The 21457-nt window shown below is 42.3% G+C and overlaps 1 protein-coding gene across 9 annotated transcripts in view; it reads right to left on the bottom strand.

Annotated features, from left to right (window-relative positions):
• Positions 1-21457, bottom strand: part of HECTD1 (HECT domain E3 ubiquitin protein ligase 1) — a 110111-nt gene that overhangs the window by 72630 nt on the left and 16024 nt on the right. For all 9 annotated transcript variants that reach the window (XM_031668202.1, XM_031668200.1, XM_031668206.1 and 6 more), the window contains 4 exons: positions 6830-7064; positions 2773-3000; positions 1396-1677; positions 1027-1297 (listed from right to left, as the gene is read on the bottom strand). In XM_031668202.1, coding sequence (XP_031524062.1) covers positions 1027-1297; positions 1396-1677; positions 2773-3000; positions 6830-7064 — 1016 coding nt within the window. The remainder of the gene's footprint in view (positions 1-1026; positions 1298-1395; positions 1678-2772; positions 3001-6829; positions 7065-21457) is intronic.

The raw sequence follows: 21457 nt of genomic DNA, 5'->3' as shown, positions 1-21457 counted from the left end.
AAAAAAGAAAATGTATTTTTAAAGTCAATAAAATAATATAAAACTTTTCTAAAGACTGAACCATTTTAAGATTGTCATTAGTCATCATCTAAATAAAGAGCCAAGAGAGTGTTTTAAATATTTAGTTCAACTATAAAGTAGTACATAATCAGAAACCTGAGGTCAGCTAAGAAAAAGTATTTAAGGCCAGGCACGGTGGCTCACACCTGTTATCCCAGCACTCTGAGAGGCCGAGGTGGGCGGATCACTTGAGGTCAGGAGTTCAAGACCAGCATGGCCAACATGGTGAAACTCCGTTCCTACTGAAAATACAAAAATAAGCCGGGTGTGGTGGCACATGCCTGTAATCCCAGCTACTCAGAAGGCTGAGACAGGAGAATCGCTCAAGCCCAGGAGGCAGAGGATCAGTGAGCCAAGACTGTACCACTACACTCCTGCCTGTGCAACAGAGCAAGACTGTCCCCACTGCAAAAACAAGAAGAAAAAATATTTGAAAATTTTTAAGCCACTGAGGATTCACAAGGCTTTAAGTCTTAAAAACAAACATGAAATAAGAAAGGAAAACACTAAATACACAATAAGGCAGTAGTTGCTAAAAGCGGCTAATGCACATCTATAATCCAAAGAACACAGAAGAACAAATCTGATGACCCAGAAGCATCTTTCAGGAATTTGTATTTGCTGATCACCTCATGCAGCAGTCAAAAAAATCTGCATTATTATAATTCATTCACATCAGTTTCCATCAATCTTGAGAAAACCTTAGAATTTACAAGATCTCCTTCAGGTAATAAAACAGAAATTTCAAACTTTATAGAAGTTTTACTCATTCAACAAGCATTTATTCAGGTTTCACCATGAACCAAGCTGATAATTACACAATTATACACAGGGAGAGTGGAGAATAATATTGAAGGGGTGCCACTTTGTTATGTGGATTTCTAAGAGTACTGTCTAAAATCTAGGAACTGCCTATACGCTTATCTCACAACTTTCTTTTTGTATTTAAAAAAAATATTTTCTGACCTCCTGTGTCAATTGCATCTATAAGTGCATCGGTATCTTTACTTCGAATACAATCTATCAGCTGCCGATGTGAGCGCTCCCCAGAACTATCTAATCTCCGGAGTCCTGGGATTCTGCCTGTAGATCCAGCACTAGACTTTGGCAAAGCTTTTCGTCCTTCAAATAATAGCACCAAGAGAAGGTCAACCAAACGCATAGTATCAAGCACACATCTTTCATCACCCTGCAATGCACTTTCAATTGAATCTGGAAGCTCCGACCTCAAAAGATCCTAGAAAGAGAATGGGAAGAAAGAAGTTTAATATATTAGCATTATATAAAAACACTTTTTCTGAAGATTAAAAAGCAAAGATTCAAAAACATTCTTACATGTGTTACTACCGGAGAGCCTCTGCAAAGTGTTGAGAGCAGACTTACAATTGTTGACACCTGATTACTCAATTTGGAATCTGCAGTGGTGGAAGGAGCTCCTGTGGTGCTGCGACCTGGTTTACATGCTGATGATGGTCCTGATACAGTACCACCAGCAGCAGCCATTCGAGATAACAACTCCTCAGTTAATCCATGCTTGGCTAATGGAGCTGGGTCAACACCACGACGGGTAAATCGGTCAGCCAGTGATGCAAAGCATCGCAGAGCTCCATCTGAAACCTAACAATGGGAAGAAAATGCCCACAGATAAAATTCACCCACAAAGGGTTAGTAATGATCATTTCAATACTGACACTACAAGAAAGGCAACTGTAGCAAAGTGATTAAGCATGTGATCTGCCTAGATTTGAATCATAACTCCATATACTGCTAACTGTATAATCCAAGGAAGTTACTTAAACTGCTTAAGGCCTCAGTTCCCTCGTTTGTAAAATGGGGATATTAATGGTACCTATATCTCATTGTGTTAGCTTAAATGAGGTAACACATATAAAGAATCTAGATGGATAGTAAAAGCTCAAAAATATTAACTATTATTATGTGTACTTTTGTCATGATAATCTATATCAACTGAAAATAACATCTGAACAATAAAAAGGCATTAAAAGTCAAGTTTTATTTTCCAAAGTATGCTAATTCAGTAAGGGTTTACAGTTAAGATTATAAATACTGTCTTACGCCTGGCGCGGTGGCTCAAGCCTGTAATCTCAGCACTTTGGGAGGCCGAGGCCGACGGATCACAAGGTCAGGAGTTCAAGACCAGCCTGGCCAATATGGTGAAACCCTGTCTCTACTAAAAATACAAAAATTGGTCAGGCATGGTGGTGGGTGCCTGTCATCCCAGCTACTCAGGAGGCTGAGGCAGGAGAATCTCTTGAACCCGGGAGGCAGAGGTTGCAGTGAGTGAAGATCATGCCACTGCACTCCACCCTGGGCGACAGAGCAAGACTCTGTCTCACAAAAAATAATAAAAATAAAAAATACTGTCTTATTTACTTTAAATGAGATCTATCTTAAGTCAACAAAATCAGGTCAACAAAACTGCACCAAGTCAACAAAATTATACTCAGTACAAGTACAGCTGTAAAAATATTTTTATGGTATTTAAATTTTAAGAATAAACATATATCACATCTATAATCTGAAAAGTTTCATTCCCAAAATGGAGATTACCACATGGAGAGATGAGAGAAAGAAGATGGAATTACCTCTATTTCATCAAGTGAAAAGTACAAATTAATCATAATTATAAATAGGGGACACTATAAAAATCACTTTCTGAAAATGGAAAGTATATAACAGCAACTTATTTACCTGATGATCTTCATGTTTTAATAAACTAGACAGAGATTCTACACAAATTTCTAAAGAAGAATCCTGAGGCTCCATTTTGCCACAGAGTCTTGATACCACAGCCATGGCAGAGTGCAAGGTGTCTTTATGAACTAGATGTCCACTGTCACGAATGAAGGTAAGCACACAATTCAAACCACCAGCCTCAAAGACTGCTCCTGACTCCCGAGTACATATCAGTTCTAATACCTATAATAGTAAAACAAACATAACGAAAGAATGCAAGCCTGATTTTCAAGAATCACAGAAATAATGCACTCTCCAAATTTATTAGTGACACATTAAAAACAGAAAAGTGAAACAAATGAAATTAATGTTTTTTTTTTTTTTTTTGAAACGGAGTCTCGCTGTGCTCCCAGGCTGGAGTGCAGTGGCGTGATCTCGGCTCACTGCAAGCTCCGCCTCCCGGGTTCACGCCATTCTCCCGCCTCAGCCTCCCAAGTAGCTGAGACTACAGGCGCCCGCCACCACGCCCGGCTAGTTTTTTGTATTTTTAGTAGAGACGGGGTTTCACCATGTTAGCCAGGATAGTCTCGATCTCCTGACCTCGTGATCCACCCGCCTCGGCCTCCCAAAGTGCTGGGATTACAGGCTTGAGCCACCGCGCCCGGCCGAAATTAATGTTAATAATATATTTTAGATGGGTGTGGTAGCTCACATCTGTGATCCCAGCACTTCGGGAGGCCAAGGTGGGCAGTTCGCTTGAGCCCAGAAGTTCAAGACTAACTTGGGCAACATGGCAAAATCTGATGTCTACAAAACATACAAAAATTAGCCAGGCATAGTAGTGGCATGTGCTATAGTCCCAGCTACTCAGGAGGTTGAAGCTAGAGGATCACTTGAGCCTAGGAGGTCGAGGCTGCAGTAAGCCATGATCACACCATTGCACTCCCATCCTGAGCAAGAGAGTGAGACTCTGTCTCAAAAAATAATAGTAATAGCCAGGCGCAGTGGCTCACGCCTATAATCCCAGCACTTTGGGAGGCCAAGGCGGGCGGATCACTTGAGGTTGGGAGTTTGAGACCAGCCTGACCAACATGAAAAAAATCCCATCTCTACTAAAAAATATAAAGTTAGCCAGGCATGGTGGCACATGCCTCTAATCCCAGCTACTCAGGAGGCTGAGGCAGGAGAGTCACTTGAATCTGGGAGGCGGAGGTTGTGGTGAGCCGAGATCGTGCTACTGCACTCCAGCCTGGGCAACAAGAATGAAACTCCATCTCAAAAATAATAATGATAATAATAATATTTTATTTAACCCAATATATCCAGGCATCATCATTTCAACATGAAATCAATATAGCCGGGCGCGGTGGCTCAAGCCTGTAATCCCAGCACTTTGGGAGGCCGAGACGGGCGGATCACAAGGTCAGGAGATCGAGACCATCCTGGCTAACCCGGTGAAACCCCGTCTCTACTAAAAAATACGAAAACTTAGCCGGGCGAGGTGGCGGGCGCCTGTAGTCCCAGCTACTCTGGAGGCTGAGGCAGGAGAATGGCGTGAACCCGGGAGGCGGAGCTTGCAGCGAGCTGAGATCCGGCCACTGCACTCCAGCCTGGGTGACAGAGCGAGACTCCGTCTCAAAAAAAAAAAAAAAAGAAATCAATATAGAAAATTACTGATATATATTATAGTCTTTCATGTATAGTCTTTAAAACTGCAAGTATACTTTATAACACATCTCTATTTGGAGTGGCCACATTTGAAGTGCTCAGTAGACTCACTTGGCTACCATACTGGACAGTGCAGGTTTAGAAAGTGAAATCTGTATCGCAAGCTAAAGAACTACAAGTAATTTAGCAAAAGCTTGTAATAATACTCTAACACTATTTGTCTTTTTCATTCTCATTCTCATGAGTCTAGGGTAACATTTTCCAGAAGCTAAGCATGGTGTGACATTGTACTAGACTGAATGCAGAAGCAGATAGGAGATCCAGCTGTCTACTGTAAAGACAGTAAATAGGATCACAGATGTAAAGACTGAATGCAGAAGCAGATAGGAGATCCAGCTGTCTACTGTAAAGAATGTTCTTAAGAGACTTGCAAAAATGCCTAACAATTCCAGTCTTCTCACTAACTTTGTTTATTTTAAAAAGTTATTTTTTGGCTGGGCGCGGTGGCTCACGCCTGTAATCCCAGCACTTTGGGAGGCCGAGACGGGTGGATCACAAGGTCAGGAGATCAAGACCATCCTGGCTAACACGGTGAAACCCTGCCTCTACTAAAAATACAAAAAATTAGCCAGGCGTGGTGGCGGGCGCCTGTAGTCCCAGCTACTCGGGAGGCTGAGGCAGGAGAATGGCGTGAACCCAGGAGGCGGAGCTTGCAGTGAGCCGAGATCGTGCCACTGCGCTCCAGCCTGGGCAACAGAGCGAGACTCTGTCTCAAAAAAAAAAAAAAAAAAAAAAAAAAGTTATTTTTCATTAAAGCTATTATGTATAACATGTAATTACTTTAAGATAAATATTTTAAATTTATCAGTTTCAGTATCTAATATGCTAAATAAACAGACAAAACCTATATAAACAAAAGCTCTTTGGGTATCCTCAATTATTTAAGACTTGTAAAGGGATCCTGAGACAAAAAATTTGAGAACTGCTAACCTAAAGCGGCAAGAATCATAAAAAGAATGAAGCAGAAATCATAAAATAATAATAATAATAATAATCAGGGGCTGGGCACAGTGACTCAAGCCTGTAATCCCAGCAACACTTTAGAGGCCAAGGCAGATAGATCACCTGAGGTCAGGAGTTCGAGACCAGCCTGGCCAACATGGTGAAACCCTATCTCTACTGAAAATACAAAAAATTAGCCAGACATGGTGGCACACACCTGTAGTCCCACCTACTCAGGAGGCTAAGGCAGGAGAATCGCTTGAACCCAGGAAGCAGAGGTTGCAGTGAGCTGAGATTGCACCACTGCACTTCAGCCTGGGAGACAGAGCAAGACTGCCTCAAATAAAATAAAATAAAATCATGTAAAATCTAAATGTATTAATTTAGTACTAAATGTAAAATATAGTACTAATGCTTTTAGAACTACACAAAGTTTTAGAGTTACATAAAGACAACAGCTTACGCTACAGGGAATATAGCAAAATAGTTAAATCCCTGGGCCCTAGAACCAGACTTCCTAATCTTCAAATTCCTAAACTTTAAGTCTTGGCTCTGCTGCTCACTACTCCCAAGTACGTTCCTTAACCTCAGTATACTTGAATTTTTTTCATCTGTAACATAGAAATGATAATATTCAGCAGGGGGTGGTAGCTCACGCCTATAATCCCAGCACTTTGGGAGGCCAAGGCAGGGGCATCGCAAGGTCAAGAGTTCAAGATCAGCCTGGCCAACATAGTGAAACCCCGTCTCTACCAAAAATACAAAACAAATTAGCTAGGCATGGTGGTGGGCACCTGTAGTCCCAGCTACTTGGGAAGCTGAGGCAGGAAAATCACTAGAACTGGGAGGCGGAGGTTGCAGTGAGCCGACATTGTGCCACTGCATCCCAGCCTAGGCAACATAGGGACTGTCTCAAAAAAACAAAAAAAAGATAATATTCCTGGCACCAACCTATCCTGTATAGAGTCGCTGTGAAGATTAAATGAGTTAATACCTTAAAGTGCTCAGAATAATGCCTAGCACTAGTGGGTGGTGGTGGCTGTTGTGGTGATTGTTACTACTATAATACAAAATTATTTGGGGTAAGAATAGGGATAACCTATCTCTAAGAGACTACCAGGAACTGAAGTGCACTGAAGCAGCACAGAACATAGCAATGACCTACAGTTTTCCTTCTAAGATAAGATTTCTTTTCCCAAGCCTATGGGACCTCCTTTGGTACCACAAGGGTTCTGATTTCCACTGTTCTCAACTACTCTCAACAAAGTAAGACTGAAAATAGGAAGAATTTTTTTTTTTTAGTAAATATATTTTTCAGTCTCTAAGTGATATTTTAATGAGCCAATACTCATCCCTGAGAGGTCCGAGAAAAATAAGTAATGAGCCAATAAATAACACTTACCTTTACACATTGTTCAGCTAAGTCTCTGCTAGTCCTGTTGTTAAGTTCAACTACAACCAAACGATTACAAAGTGCTTTTATAGCTCCATCAACCCCAACAATCCTTCGGGTACATTCTGCAGATACATCCAAGTAGTATGTTATGGCACGGGCTGTCACCTCTAATACATTGTCTGGAGCACTTTCATCAAGAAAAATTTTGCAAAGGGCTGGTAAGAAAGTGCGAGGAGGACATCTGTAGTGAAAGAAATCATATTACATCTAGGGTTATTAAATTCTTAACAGCAAAATATTAAGAAAATAACAGAAAATAAAAAGTTATAATGTAACATACTGTGCTAAATACCACATCTGAATGTTTATTAGGTAATATTTCTCACATTGTTTTTGCTTCCATAGTAATACATGCTAATTTCATCACTGTTGAAAATACCAAGGTGTAAATGGTTTAAAATAGCAGCATTAACTTGAAACCATGTTTTAAAAAAAAAATCGGCCAGGCATGGTGGCTCATGCCTATAATCCCAGCACCTTGGGAGGCCGAGGCGGGCAGATCACCTGAGGTCAGGAGTTGGAGACCAGCCTGCCCAACATGGTGAAACCCCATCTCTACTAAAAATGCAAAAAATTAGCCGGGTGTGGTGGCGGGCACCTGTAATCCCAGCTACTCGGGTGGCTGAGGCAGGAGAATCGCTTGAACCTGGGAGATGGAGGTTGCAGTGAGCCGAGACCGCGCCACTGTATTCCAGTCTGGGCAACAAGAGCAAAACAAACTCCATTTCAAAAAAATGACACACAAAAAATTCAATACTCACCTCAAACATGAACTGCTCTATAAAACCTTCCTTAACCTCCCAAATACTTAAGTGGTACTTTCATGTTCCTTAAACTTCATAAAAGCAGCACATATACTATTTAATGTATCCCTTTATTTCTTATTCACTTAAAAGTCCCAGAAGGCCAGAACACTGCTCAATTCATATTTTTCAGAAAGAAGCACTGATTTGGGGTCTAAAAGACTGGGGTAAAAAAAAGAACAGCAACTGTGTGACTTTTCTGCGCCTGTTTCCTTTCTTGTAAAGCACAAGTAATAGCTAAATAACACCTACTTTAGGCCAGGCACAGTGGCTCATGCCTGTAATCCTTGTACTTTGGGAGGCCAAGGCGGGTGGATCACTTGAGGTCAGGAGTTCAAGACCAGCCTGGCCAACATGGTAAAACCCCATCTCTACTAAAAATACAAAAATTAGCTGGGCGTAGTGGCACTTGCCTGTAGTCCCAGCTACTTGGGAGGCTGAGGCAGGAAAATCACTTGAGCCCGGGACAGGGAGTTTGAAGTGAGCTGATATTGTGCCATTGCACTCCAATCTGGGTGACAGAGAGAGACTACGTCTCTAAATAAATAAATAAATAAAATAATACTTTTATATGGTTATGAAGATTAAATGAAATAATACCCATTAAAAACAGCTCAGTGTCTAAACTAAACTTTAGTCCCCATCCTCTCTCTTTAACAGTCTAATGCTTATTACACAAACCTGTACAAGACAGTTCCATCAAAAACAGAATTTCTGAGATATCAGTAATACTCCCTATATTTTATCAACACTTAAAATATGAAAAGATCATAATTTACATTTAGTAGAAATCTCAGCTATGTGACATCAAATGCATTATTCTAATTTCTCTAGACAGACTAAACTATAGCTACAGATAACACAAAGGGTAATATCCTCAACATTTTAATGGAATAATTTATCCTCCCATTTTTAGTGTATGCAAATGAATATTTCCCATACCTTTAGTAGCCTTTAAGAAATATCTGTATGAGGCTGGGCCTGGTGGCTCACGCCTGTAATCTTTGCACTTTGGGAGGCCGAGGCAGGTGAATCACCTGAGGTCAGCAAGACCAGCCTGGCCAACATGATGAAACCCCGTCTCTACTAAAAATACAAAATAATTAGCTGGGTATAGTGGCGGGCACCTGTAATCCCAGCTATTCAGGAGGCTGAGGCAGGAGAATTGCTTGAACCCGGGAGGCAGAGGTTGCAGTGAGCTGAGATCACACCACTGCACTTCAGCCTGGGCAACAAGAGCAAAACTCCATCTTAAAAAAAAAAAAAAAAAACTCTGTATGAATGTTAAAGTACATCTAACTCTATGGTTCAATATCGGCTTAGATGACTCTTAACTTAAAGGGTTCAGAGGAAAGAATACTGTCAAAAAAATTTTAGGGCCAGTATGATGGCTCACACTTGCAGTCTCAGCACTTTGGGAGGCTGAGGTAGTTCAAGATCAGCCTGGCAACATGGCAAGACTCACTATTAAAAAAATACATAAAAATAAAACATTTATAGAAGACATCTTTCATGCAATGACTAAGTAATCATTGATTAAACACAGGTTTTTGTTTGTTTTTTTGACAGTCTCGCTCTGTTGTCCAGACTGGAGTGCAATGGCATGATCTTGGCTCACTGCAGCCTCCATCTCCCACGTTCAAGCAATTCTTGTGCCTCAGCCTCCAGCACAGCTACAATTACAGGTGCATGCCACCACACCCAGCTAATTTTTGTATTTTTACTAGAGATGGGGTTTCACCATGGTGGCCAGGCTGGTATTGAACTCCTGGCCTCGAGTGATCTGCCTGCCTCAACCTCCCAAAGTGCTGGGATTACAGACATGAGCCACTCCACCCAGCCAGAGGTGTTTTTTATTAGCCAGCAACAGTGGCAACCTATGACATGTAGTCATTTGTAATATTTCTAAGTCAGGAATTAAATGCCTTGAGGCTAGGTTGTAAGAGCTAGTCCCATAGTTCTCAGGTAAGGTCACAAAACGGCCTAGCATATCAGAATCTTAAGCCTTGTTAGAGCGTAATACATATGCTCTACATATGCATATGTAGTAGACGGAAGAAATGAGAAGAGACTGTTACAGTGTTAATACTAAAGAAAAAACACGGTCTAAAAGAGTAATGTGTTTTCTTTAGAAAATACTAGTTTGTGAATAAAGAATAAAACAATGAAATTGATAGTCCAAGTATCAAATGACAAGAACAGAATTACCATATGCTTTATATTAATACAATTATTCATCCATTTTTCTTACCCAGGGTAAAAACCGCACATCAAAAAATAAAATAAAATTTAAGAGCAATGCTTAGTATAAACTTAATACATTTCATGGGGGAATGCAGTATTTGTTAATTTGGGGAATAATAGTTCCTGTTGTGTTCCCTAAAATGTGATGAATTTCCTGAACAAGTGTAGTTAAAGAGCCAGTTTAGGCTGGGCGCAGTGGATCACTCTGTAATCCCAACACTTTGGGAAGCCAAGATGGGAGGAGTGCTTGGGTCCAGGAGTTCGAGAACAGCCTGGGCATCCCAAGTAGACCTCATCTCTACAAAAAACCAAAAAGCTAGCCAGGCTGGTAGTGCGCACCTGTGGTCCTGGCTACTCGGGAGGCTGAGGCAGGAGGCTCACTTGAACCCAGGAGATCAAGGCTACAGTGAGCCATGATCGCACCTATGCACTCCAGCCTGGGCAACAGAGCAAGACTCTGTCTCAAAAAAAAAAAACAAAAACAAAAACAAAAAAAACACAGTGCCAGTTTAAAAAAGGTAAAAACCCAGAAAGCCTTAACCTCATAGGGTCTCAGATTTTAATTGTGATCAATCGTGTTCCTAAGAAATATCTGTTGTGCCTTTGGCTATTGGCCAAAACAATCATTTTTTCAGCTGTTGAGTTACTTTTTCAACAATAAGAAGGTATCTGGGGCATATTCCTTCATATGTAAAATGCACTGTTTTTTTTATATCAAGGTCTCAAGGAAAATCAAAGGTGGCTTTTTTCCTTTTTTTTTTTTGAGACAGTCTCGCTCTGTTACCCAGGCTGGAGTGCAGTGACACCATTTCGGCTCACTGCAACCTCCACCTCCTGGGGTAAAGTAATTCTCCTGCCTCAACCTCCTGAGTAGCTGGGACTACAGGCGCCTACCACATGCCCAGCTAATTTTTCTACTTTTAGTAGAGAATGGGGTTTCACCATGTTGGCCAGGCTGATCTAGAACTTCTGACCTCAAATGATCTACCCATCTAGGCCTCCCAAAGTGCTGGGGTTACAAACGTGAGCCACTGCGCCCGGCCTCTTTTTCTTTTTTTTTTTTCAGAGAGGGTGTTGCTCTGTCGCCCTGGCTGGAGTGCAGTGGTGTAATCAGGCTCCTGTAGCCTCAACCTTCTGGGCTCAACCTTCCTCCTACCTCAGCCTCCCAAGTAGCTGGGACCACAGGTGTATGCCAACATGCCCAGCTAGTTTTTAAAAAATTTTTTGTAGAGATGCGGTTTTGCCATGTTGCCCAGGCTGGTCTCGAATTCCTGAGCTCAAGCAATCTGCCCACCTCAGCCTCCCAAAGTGTTGGGATTACAGGCATGAGCCACTGTGCCCAGCCAACATTCCTATTAAACTAGTTATATGATAATGAGTTTTTCTTTCTATGAGTTTTGCTAATAAAAACTCACATTACTGGCCGGGCACGGTGGCTCATGCCTATAATCCCAGTACTCTGGGAGGCAGAGGTGGGCCTATCATGAGGTCAGGAGATCAAGACCATCCTGGCTAACACAGTGAAACCCCGTCTCTACTAAAAACACAAAAAAATTAGCCAGGTGTGGTGGCAGGTGCCTGTAGTCCCAGTTACTCGGGAGGTTGAGGCAGGAGAATGGCATGAACCTGGGAGGTGGAGCTTGCAGTGAGCCGAGATCACGCCACTGCACTCCAGCCTGGGCAACAGAGTGAGACTCTGTCTCAAAAAATAATAATTAAATCAAACAAACAAACAAAAACTCACATTACTATAAGTTACTATTATGAATACATTAATTGCCAATGCAAAAGGAAATCAGCTGGATTAGGCAGACTCCTTGCATTTACGTGATACTTCCTGTAATAGGGCCACTAATTTATGGCAAATACAGCCAAATCCTTGAAAATTATCTCTTTAATATGAAAACTTAACTAAAATTTACTTTACACACAAGAAAGGTAAAAAAAATCCCAAATCAGATTCCTAAAAATAAAGCAAGAAATTTGATGTAAAACTCAGTAACCCTCTAGCAATCAGTATGTGAAAACATATACATTAAAAATATATATACATAATTTGTCATATTTTATTTAAAATATACATAAATATAATTACACTGTATTTACATGAACTGTATTACCAAAAAGGTATACATGAGTAACAAATTTTTGAAAGTTAACTCAAAGTTAATGTACTTGGATATCTCTCATGCTAACAATACTTACATAATGGAACAGGTAAATTTGCTCTAAAGTTTATTCTGTTATAAATTCAGTTGCTCATAAATGAGGTTTTAAAAATAAACAACACAGTTTTCTTTCGTAATGAATTCAAGGGTATATTATTTCCCCTTTGTTTATTTATTAATTTATAATAGACCACAGCAAATAAAATTTCCAACACATAAGAAATTTTAGCACATGAAATTCAAGATTAGTCAAAATTATCTGAAGTAAACAATGTTAACTCAAATTCAGATAATTCAGTCTCCAGAGGAGAGAAATTCTGCTGAACTCAGTGGAGGGCCTTTTAAGTCAAAAGCTATTCCAATAATTTTTTGTCATCACAACTCAACTGAAAACTTATAAGAATTCTTGAAATAGTAAATTTTCTTTTTTTTTTTAAAGACAGGGTCCCACTCTGTCACCCAAGCTAAAGTGCAGTGGCACGATCTTGGCTCACTGTATCCTTGACCTCCCAGACTCAAGCAATCCTCCCAAATCAGCCTCCCAAGTAGCTGGGACCACAGGCATGCACCACCACACCCAGTAATTAATTGTTTTTATTTTTTGTAGAGACAAGGTCTTGCTATGTTGCCCAGGCTAGTCTTGAACTCCTGGGCTCCAGCGATCTTCCCGTCTCGGACTCCTAAAGTGCTGGGATTACAGCACTTTATAAATAATAAAATTGCCCAAAATAATAAAATTGTAAGTAGTTATAAAGACATATTATTCAAGTGAAAATAGATGTAATCATTATCTTATACATAATTCTAAAAACTTTTCTTTAAAAAAACTTTAAAACACTATTAGAAGATTCCTAACAAAAGTACTCAATTAAAATACAGGTTAAGTCGTGCACAGTAACTCACTCCTGTAATCCCAGCTACTCAGAAGGCTGAGGCAGGATGATCACTTGAGCCCAGGATTTCTAGGCCAGCCTAGGCAAGATAGTGAGATCCCTGTCTCTAAAAAAAGATTAAAAAATAAGGCAGCTGGGTGCAGTGGCTCACACCTGTAATCCCAGCACTTTGGGAGGCTAAGCCAGGTGGACCTCTTGAGCTCCTAAGAATTCAAGACCAGGCTGGACAACAAAGTAAGACCCCATCACTACAAAAAATACAAAAATTAGCCGGGCAGGGAGGCGTGCACCTGCGGCCCTAGCTACTTGAAAAGCTTAGGTGGGAGGATGACTCGAGTCTAAGAGGCAGAGGTTGCAGTGAGCCAAGATCACACCACTGCACTCTAGCCTGGGTGAGCCACACACCCTGTCTCAAAAAAAAATTAGCCAGCATAGTGGCACATGTCTGCAGTACCAGCTATTTGGGAGGCTGAGGCAAGAGGATCACTTGAGCCCAGGAGTTCAAGGCTGCAGTGAGCCATGATCACACGCAACGCACTTCAGCCTGGGCAACAGAGTAAGATTCTACTAAAAAATGTACGTGTACATATACATATATATACACATACACACATATGCATATAGGTTAATAGTATTTATTCACAACTGAAAAGCCAATTACAAAATCTCAAAAATCCAACTATAAATCAAGCAAACACACAGGGAAGAAAATGCCAACATTAATTACTTAATTCTAAAAAATACAGATAGTTGAGAGAATTGTATTACCTGAAAGTTCACATTGAAACTACAACAAATAACAAGTGTCATTTCCTAATAGATACATGGCTGGATATTCTGCTTTAATATAGCCATTGTAATTTAAACACGTAAGATATAAAAACTGATGCTTCTGGCTGGGCACAGTGGCTCAGGCCTGTAATACCAGCATTTTGGGAGGCCAAGGCAGACGGATCTTGAGGTCAGGAGATCGAGACTATCCTGGCTAACACGGTGAAACCCCATCTCCACTAAAAATACAAAAAATTAGCTGGGCGTGGTGGCGGGCACCTGTAGTCCTAGCTACGCGGGAGACTGAGTCAAGACTTGGGAGGCAGAGCTTGCAGTGAGCCAAGATCGCGCCACTGCACTCCAGCCTGGGCGACAGAGCAAGAGAGACTCTGTCTCAAAAAAAACGAAAAACAAAAAACAAAAAATAAAACAAAAAAAACTGATGCTTCCACTGTTAGGGAATTTCATAGCATCATTTCAGAGAAACCCTGTGTTGATAGATAATTCAACTTGAGGCCAGGCATGGTAGCTGATGCCTGTAATCCCAGCACTTTGGGAGGCTGAGGTGGGCAGATCACTTGAGCCCAGGAGTTCAAGACCATGCTGGCCAACATAGTAAAACCTCGTCTCTACAAAAAACACAAAATTTAGCAGGTGTGGGGGCACGCGCCTGAGGTCCCAGCTACCCAGGAGGCTGAGATAGGAGGATCACATGAGACCAGGGAGGTCCACACTACAGTGAGCCATAATCATACAGTGCACTCCAGCCTGGGCAACAAAGTGAGACCCTGTTTAAAAAAAAAGATAATTCAACTTGACCTTTGTGGTTATTGGACAAGCACTCGACTACCTTCTATGAGCAAAACTCTCAAATCCCTTGCCCCATTTCTGGCTAAATGAACGACCACCCACATTCCCTAGGTCTGAATCTATGTCAACAGGGATTGACAAAGAAAAAATATTCACATTATCAGGAAATTTGACCTCACTATAAATTTACAATCACCAACCTTAAATGAGCACAATACCTAATAATTCTGCTACATTTCTTTCACGGTCTAGAATGAGTATTTTCTTCAATTTTCCCTCGATTTATGACTCCCCTGGTTTTCCACTCCAGCCTCCTTCCTAGATTCCCTCATCATCTTTGTTATCTCTTTAATTACCTCTTTAACGGATTTCATCCATTCTCTTAGTTCATACACCACAAATATAAATCTCATCTACATAGCACAAAAACTCCCTAAGTATATTCTCCACCCCAGACTGACTCAATACCACTATCTCCATTTAGAAATATCACAGGCATCTTAAAATGAGTATATTCAAAACAAAATTCCTGATGTGTGCCTCTATTCCCAAACCTCCATCATAGTAAATGTCAACCATCCAGAAAGCCAAAAAGCTGAGAATCATTATTGACTTCCTCCCATTTTCCTCACATTACACACCCAACCCATCAGTTAAATCCCACCAATTAGGCCGGGCATGGTGGTTCACACTTGTAATCCCAGCACTTTGGGAGGCTGAGCCAGGTGGATCACCTGAGGTCAGGAGTAGGTGACTAGCCTGACCAACATGGTGAAACCCCATCTCCACTAAAAATACAAAAATTAGCCAGGCGTGGTGGCACGTGTCCATTATCCTAGCTACTCAGGAGGCTGAGGCATGAGAATTGCCTGAACCCAGGAGGCGGAGGTTGCAGTGAGCCAACATCACGCCACTGCACTCCAGCCTGAGCAACAAGAGTGAAACTTCATCTCAAAAAAAAAAAAAAAAATCCCACCAATTAAGCCCTCCAAAATATATCCTACGGGCCAGGCACAGTGGCTCATGTCTATAATCCTAGCACTTTGGGAGGCCAAGGTGGGCGGATCACTAGAGGCAAGTTCGAGACCAGCCTGGCCAACATGCGAATCCCCATCTCTATTAAAAATACAAAAATCAACCAGACGTGGTAGCACATGCCTGTAATCCCAGCTACTTGGGAGGCCGAGGCAGGATAATAACTTGAACCTGGGAGGTGGAGGTTGCAGTGAGCCAAGATCACACCACTGCACTCCAGCCTGGGCGAAAACAGGCCGGGCGCAGTGGCTCATGCCTGTAATCCCAGCACTTTGGGAGGCCAAGATGGGCTGATCACTTGACTTACAGAGTTCAAGACCAGCCTGGCCAATGTGGCGAAACCTTGTCTCTACTAAAAAACACAAAAAAATCAAATTATCCAGGGGCAGTGGCTTGTGCCTATAGTCCCAGCTCCTTGGGAGGCTGAGGTAGGAGAACTGCTTGAACCGTGGAGGCGGAGGGGGCAGTGAGCCGAGATCACGCTGCTGTACTTCAGCCCGGGCGACACAGTGAGACTTTCTCAAAAATTAAATTAAATTAAATTAAAATCAAATAAAAAACCTCTAATCTAAGCCAACTTCAAAGTCTGATTTGGACTACTGGAATAACCCCTCATACATCTACATAAGAGTTATGTCCAGCACTGGCACTGAGGAGCAGCATATCTGGAAAGAAGAGATCATTCTGGTATAGGATATTACAGCATGAGCAAAATGAACAGGACACTTGTGCAATGGAATGTCCCAGTGATAGGCAATTGATACATACAGGAGAACTGATCAAATAAATATATTAAGGATAGTGGGAGCCATGTTTCTCACTGAAGGAAAAGAGAATTGAAAATATAGAAAGAGAAAACTAGCATGAGCCCTGTGGCGTTAGATTAGAACTAGAAATACTTGTACGAACTCATGGTTTTTTGTTTTTCTTTTTGAAATGGAGTCTTGCTCCATCACTGAAGTGCAGTGGCACAATCTCAGCTCACTGACTCCTGGGTTCAAGCAATTCTCCTGCCTCAGCCTCCCCAGGAGATGGGACTACAGGCACAAGCCACTGGCCCTGGCTAGATTTATTTTTGTATTTTTTAGTAGAGATTGGGTTTCAGCACACTGGCCAGGCTGGTCTCAAACTCCAGACCTCAGGTGATCTGCCCACCTTGGCCACCTAAAGTGCTGGTATTACAGGCGTGAGTCACCACACCTGGCCTGAACACATGGTTTTCAAAATACAGAGATAGTTATAGATAGATAGATAGACAGACAGACAGACAGATAGATAGATAGACAGAAAGAAAATGTGTGTGCTGTTCCATCTGTCTAAAATCCTTTTCCCCCAACTCTTTTCACAGCTGGCTCTTTGTTATTCTTCCTTTTTTCTTTGAGATGGAGTCTCGCTCTGTCGCCCAGGCTGCAGTGCAGTGGCACGATCTCAGCTCACTTCAACCTCCTCCTCCTGGGTTCAAGCAATTCTCTTGCCTTAGCCTCCCCAGTAGCTGGGATTACAGGCAACCACCACCACACCTGGCTAATTTTTGTATTTTTAGTAGAGATGAGGTTTCATCATATTGGTCAGGCTGGTTGCAAACTCCTGACCTTGTGATACACTCGCCTTGGCCTCCCAAGGTACTGAGATTACAGGCGTGAGCCACCGCTCCTGGCCTTGTTATTCTTCCTATCTCAGCCTAAATGTCACCTCCTAGACTTTTAGACTACCTTCCCTAATCACCCCAAACAGGCCTGTTTTTTCTCTTACCTTTACAATTTATATTTTATTTCTTCTTATCCATTGTAACTCTCTCCTAAAAACTCCTCAGGACTAGGGATTTATTTCATACAGCAAGGAGCAGAGTTTCCTGCACGGAAGTGACACTAGTGTTTTACATGCTGAATAACTTTTTTTTGCATCTAGAATGAGAAGCCAAATGAAAAGAATTCCTTCAGCTCCCTTACCGACCTCCACCACACATGCCCAATCCCTCACAAATACACCCCCATCCCTCCACACACTACTTCATCCTGGCCCAACTCCCACAGGGTCACCCACCTCCCATCTCTACAAAAATTTAAATAATTAGTTGGGCGTGGTGGTGCACGCCTATCGTCCCAGCTACTGGACTGAGGTATACCCATCTGCCCCCAACTTTCCCAACACAAACAACTGAATCCACTTCCATCTCTCTCATTTCCCATAGTAAAGCAAAATGCCAACTCCAGCCTCTAGTCCAAACTGCTCTCCTAAATAACGGAACTGCAGACATAACTGCCTCCCCTACTCATCTACCGCTACCTGGATATGTTTCAGGAGCTGTCAAACATAATGCCCAAGACTAAAAGAAGCTTCTTTACCAAAAGCCACATTACTCATATCCTCTAATCTACCATATGCTTAGTCACTCAAGCAAAATTCATAAAAGTTTTCCAGAACTCGTTTCTAAAATACAAAATCTAAGACTTAATCTTCTTGGTTCTACCTCCTAACTCGGTTTAGTATCTGTCCTTAGAATTCCAACCCTCCTCACTTCTTTTCTGTATTACTACCACAGCTTCCTAACCAGAATCTCTCACTAGACTCTCCAGTCCATTCACCATTCTATTACCAAAGACATTTTTTTAAAACACAAATCTGTTAATTTCATATCCTTCAGTACCCTGAGGATAAAATCCAAATGCATCAGCCGGGCACAGTGGCTCCCACCATTAATCCCAGCACTTTGGGAGGCCAAGATGGGATTGCTTGAGCCCAGGAGTTCAAGACCAGCCTGGGCAACACAGCGACATTCCATCTCCACAAAAATTTAAATAATTAGCTGGGCATGGTGGTGCACACCTATAGTCCCAGCTACCGGATGGGGGGTAGAGGTCTGAGGTTGGAGGATCACTTGAGCCCAGGAGGTAGAGGCTGCAGTGAGCTGCATTCTAGTCTGGATGAGAGTGAGACCCTGTCTTAGAAAAGATGTTTGAGGAATTACATGATGAGGCAGCTAGTATTTTCCAGTGAGTCCACAACATTATCTATCTCCCACTCCACATATTCTTTTTTACAATGTGACTTTGATAGTCTTCCCTAAGAGAGGGCCCGTGTTCTTTCCACTTGAATCCATGCAGGCTTACGATTATAGTGAAAGTGACCACTGTGTGACTTCAAATGCTAACTCAATAAACAAAAGATGATACAGCTTCTACCACATTCTTTTGGGACTCATGCTCTTAGAACCCAGTCACCATCCTGTGAGGAAGCCTAAGCAGCCACATTGAGAGTCCACATGTAGGTGTTCCAACTAACAAATCTAGGCAAGGTCCCAGCTAGAAGCCAGGCTCAACCACATGCAACAGAACAAATCATCTGGTGATTCTAGTGCCTAAGTGTCAAGTCACTTCCCATCTTTGAGATTTCCTAGCTGAGGTCCCAGATATCGCAGAACAGAGATAAGCCATCTCCACTCTACCCTTTCCAGTTTTCAAAATCCAGATAATCTGTTAGCATAATTCTTGTTGTATACTACTAACTTTGGGGTGATTTGTCACACAGCAGTAAGTAACTGATATAAATGATCTGCAAGTATCATGGTGCAGTTGGAAATCAGAGCCAAAGGGCAACAGATCAGGATGAACTCGTTGAGTCCAGATTGTATCTTAGCTTTTATCTGAGTACAAAGCAATAAAATGAAAATACTACAGAAACACATAATGTACACAGTGAAAGTCCCCATAATTCCAAACAAGAGGTAATACTGTATCTGAAGACTGATGAGTATTAGTCCTTTTCTTGTTTTTTTTTGTTTTGTTTTTAATTCTAAGAGAGACAGTCTTGCTCTGTAGGCTAGGCTGGAGTACAATGGCACAATTACAGCTCACTGCAGCCTTAAACACCACTATGCTTGGCTAATTTTTTTTAATTTTTTGCAGAGATGGGGGTCTCGCTATGTTGCCCAGGCTGGTTTCAAACTCCTGGGCTCAAGCAATCCTCCCACCTTGGCCTCCCACGTGTGGGGAGTTGCTGCGCTGGGCCCTATTTTTTATATATTGATTTTTTAAAAGGTAAGTTCTCTCTCTGTTGCTCAGAGTGGTCTTTGACTCCTGGGCTCAAATGATCCTCCCACCTCAGCCTCCCAAAGTGCTAAGATAACAGGCATGCCCCACAGTACCCCACCTTTTTTGGTTTTGTTTTTTAAAAAGACAGCATCTCACTGTCACTCAGGCTGGAGTACAGTTGTGCAATCATAACTCACTACTACCTGGATGTTTCAGGAGCTCCAAACTCCTGGGCTCAAGCAATCCTCCTGCCTCAGCCTCCCAAAACACTGGGGTTACAGACCTGAGTCACTGCGCCTGGCACTTTTCCATATGTTTTCATTATTCATAAGTAGAACCATACCATAAATACCATCCCATAATTAGCTTATTTCCTTATTTAATATGTTGTGACCGGCCAGATGCAGTGGCTCACGCCTGTAATCCTAACACTTTGGGAAGCTGAGGCAGGCAGATGGCTTTAGTTCAGGAGTTCCAGTCCAGCCTGGGCAACATAACTCTGTCTGTACAATAAATACAAAAATAAGCTGGGCATGGTGGCACATGCCTGCAATCCCAGCTAGTCAGGAGGTTGAGGTGGGAAAGATGGCTTGAGCCTGGGAGATCGAGGCTGCAGCGAGCCAAGATGACACCACTGCACTCCAGCCTGGGCTGGAGACGGGGTTTCTCCGTCTGGACCAGACCCTGTCTCAGAAAAAAAAAAAAAAAAAAAAAATTACTAACTGAATGAAATATGTAACATCAAACTTTGTAGGATACAACTAAAGTAGTATATAAAGAGAAATTTATGGCATTAAATGCTTAAGGCCTCAAATGCCAGCTTTCAAAAATCAAACCCCAGCTTTCACTTAAGAAAACAGAGGGCCGGGCTCGGTGGCTCACGCCTGTAATCTCAGCACTTTGGGAGGCCGAGGTGGGCGGATCATGAGGTCAGGAGATCCAGACCATCTTGACTAACACGGTGAAACCATCTCTCTACTACAGATACAAAAAATTAGCTGGGCGTGGTGGCAGGCGCCTGTAGTCCCAGCTACTTGGGAGGCTGAGGCAGGAGAATGGCGTGAACCCGGGAGGCGCAGCTTGCAGTGAGCGAGATTGCGCCACTACACTCCAGCCTGGGCTACAGAGCGAGACTCCGTCTCAAAAAAAAAAAAAAGAAGAAAACAGAGAAGGGCGGGCGTGGTGGCTCACGCCTGTAATCCCAGCACTTTGGGAGGTCGAGGCAGGCAGGTCACCTGAGGTTGCGAGTTAGAGACCAGCCTGACCAATATGGAGAAACCCCATCTCTACTAAAAATACAAAAATACAAACAAAAAAAAAATTAGCCAGGTGTGGTGGTGCATGACTGTAATACCAGCTACTCGGGAAGCTGAGGTAGGAGAATGGATTGAACCCAGGAGGCGGAGGTTGCAGTCAGCCAAGATCACACCACTGCACTCTAGCCTGGGCAACAAAAGCGAAACTCCATCTCAAAAAAAAAAGGAAGAAAGAAAGAATACAGAGAAAAAGGTCGGGCGCGGTAGCTCACGCCTGTAATCCCAGCACTTTGGGAGGCTGAGGCAGGTGGATCATCTGAGGTCAGGAGTTCGAGATCAGCCTTGACAATTTGGTGAAACCCCATCTCTACTAAAAAATACAAAAATTAGCCGGGTATGGTCTTGAGCGCCTGTAATCTGCTGAAGGAGGAGGAGAATCGCTTGAACCCGGGAGCTGGAGGTTGCAGTGAGCCAAGATCCCTGTCACTGCACTCCAGCCTGGGTGACAGAGTAAGACTGTCTCAAAAAAAAAAAAGAAAGAAAGAAAGAAAAAGAAGGCCGGG

Source organism: Papio anubis, chromosome 7 (genome assembly GCF_008728515.1).
Source record: "Papio anubis isolate 15944 chromosome 7, Panubis1.0, whole genome shotgun sequence".
NCBI lineage: Eukaryota > Metazoa > Chordata > Mammalia > Primates > Cercopithecidae > Papio > Papio anubis.
This window is presented reverse-complemented; position numbering and strand designations above follow the sequence as displayed.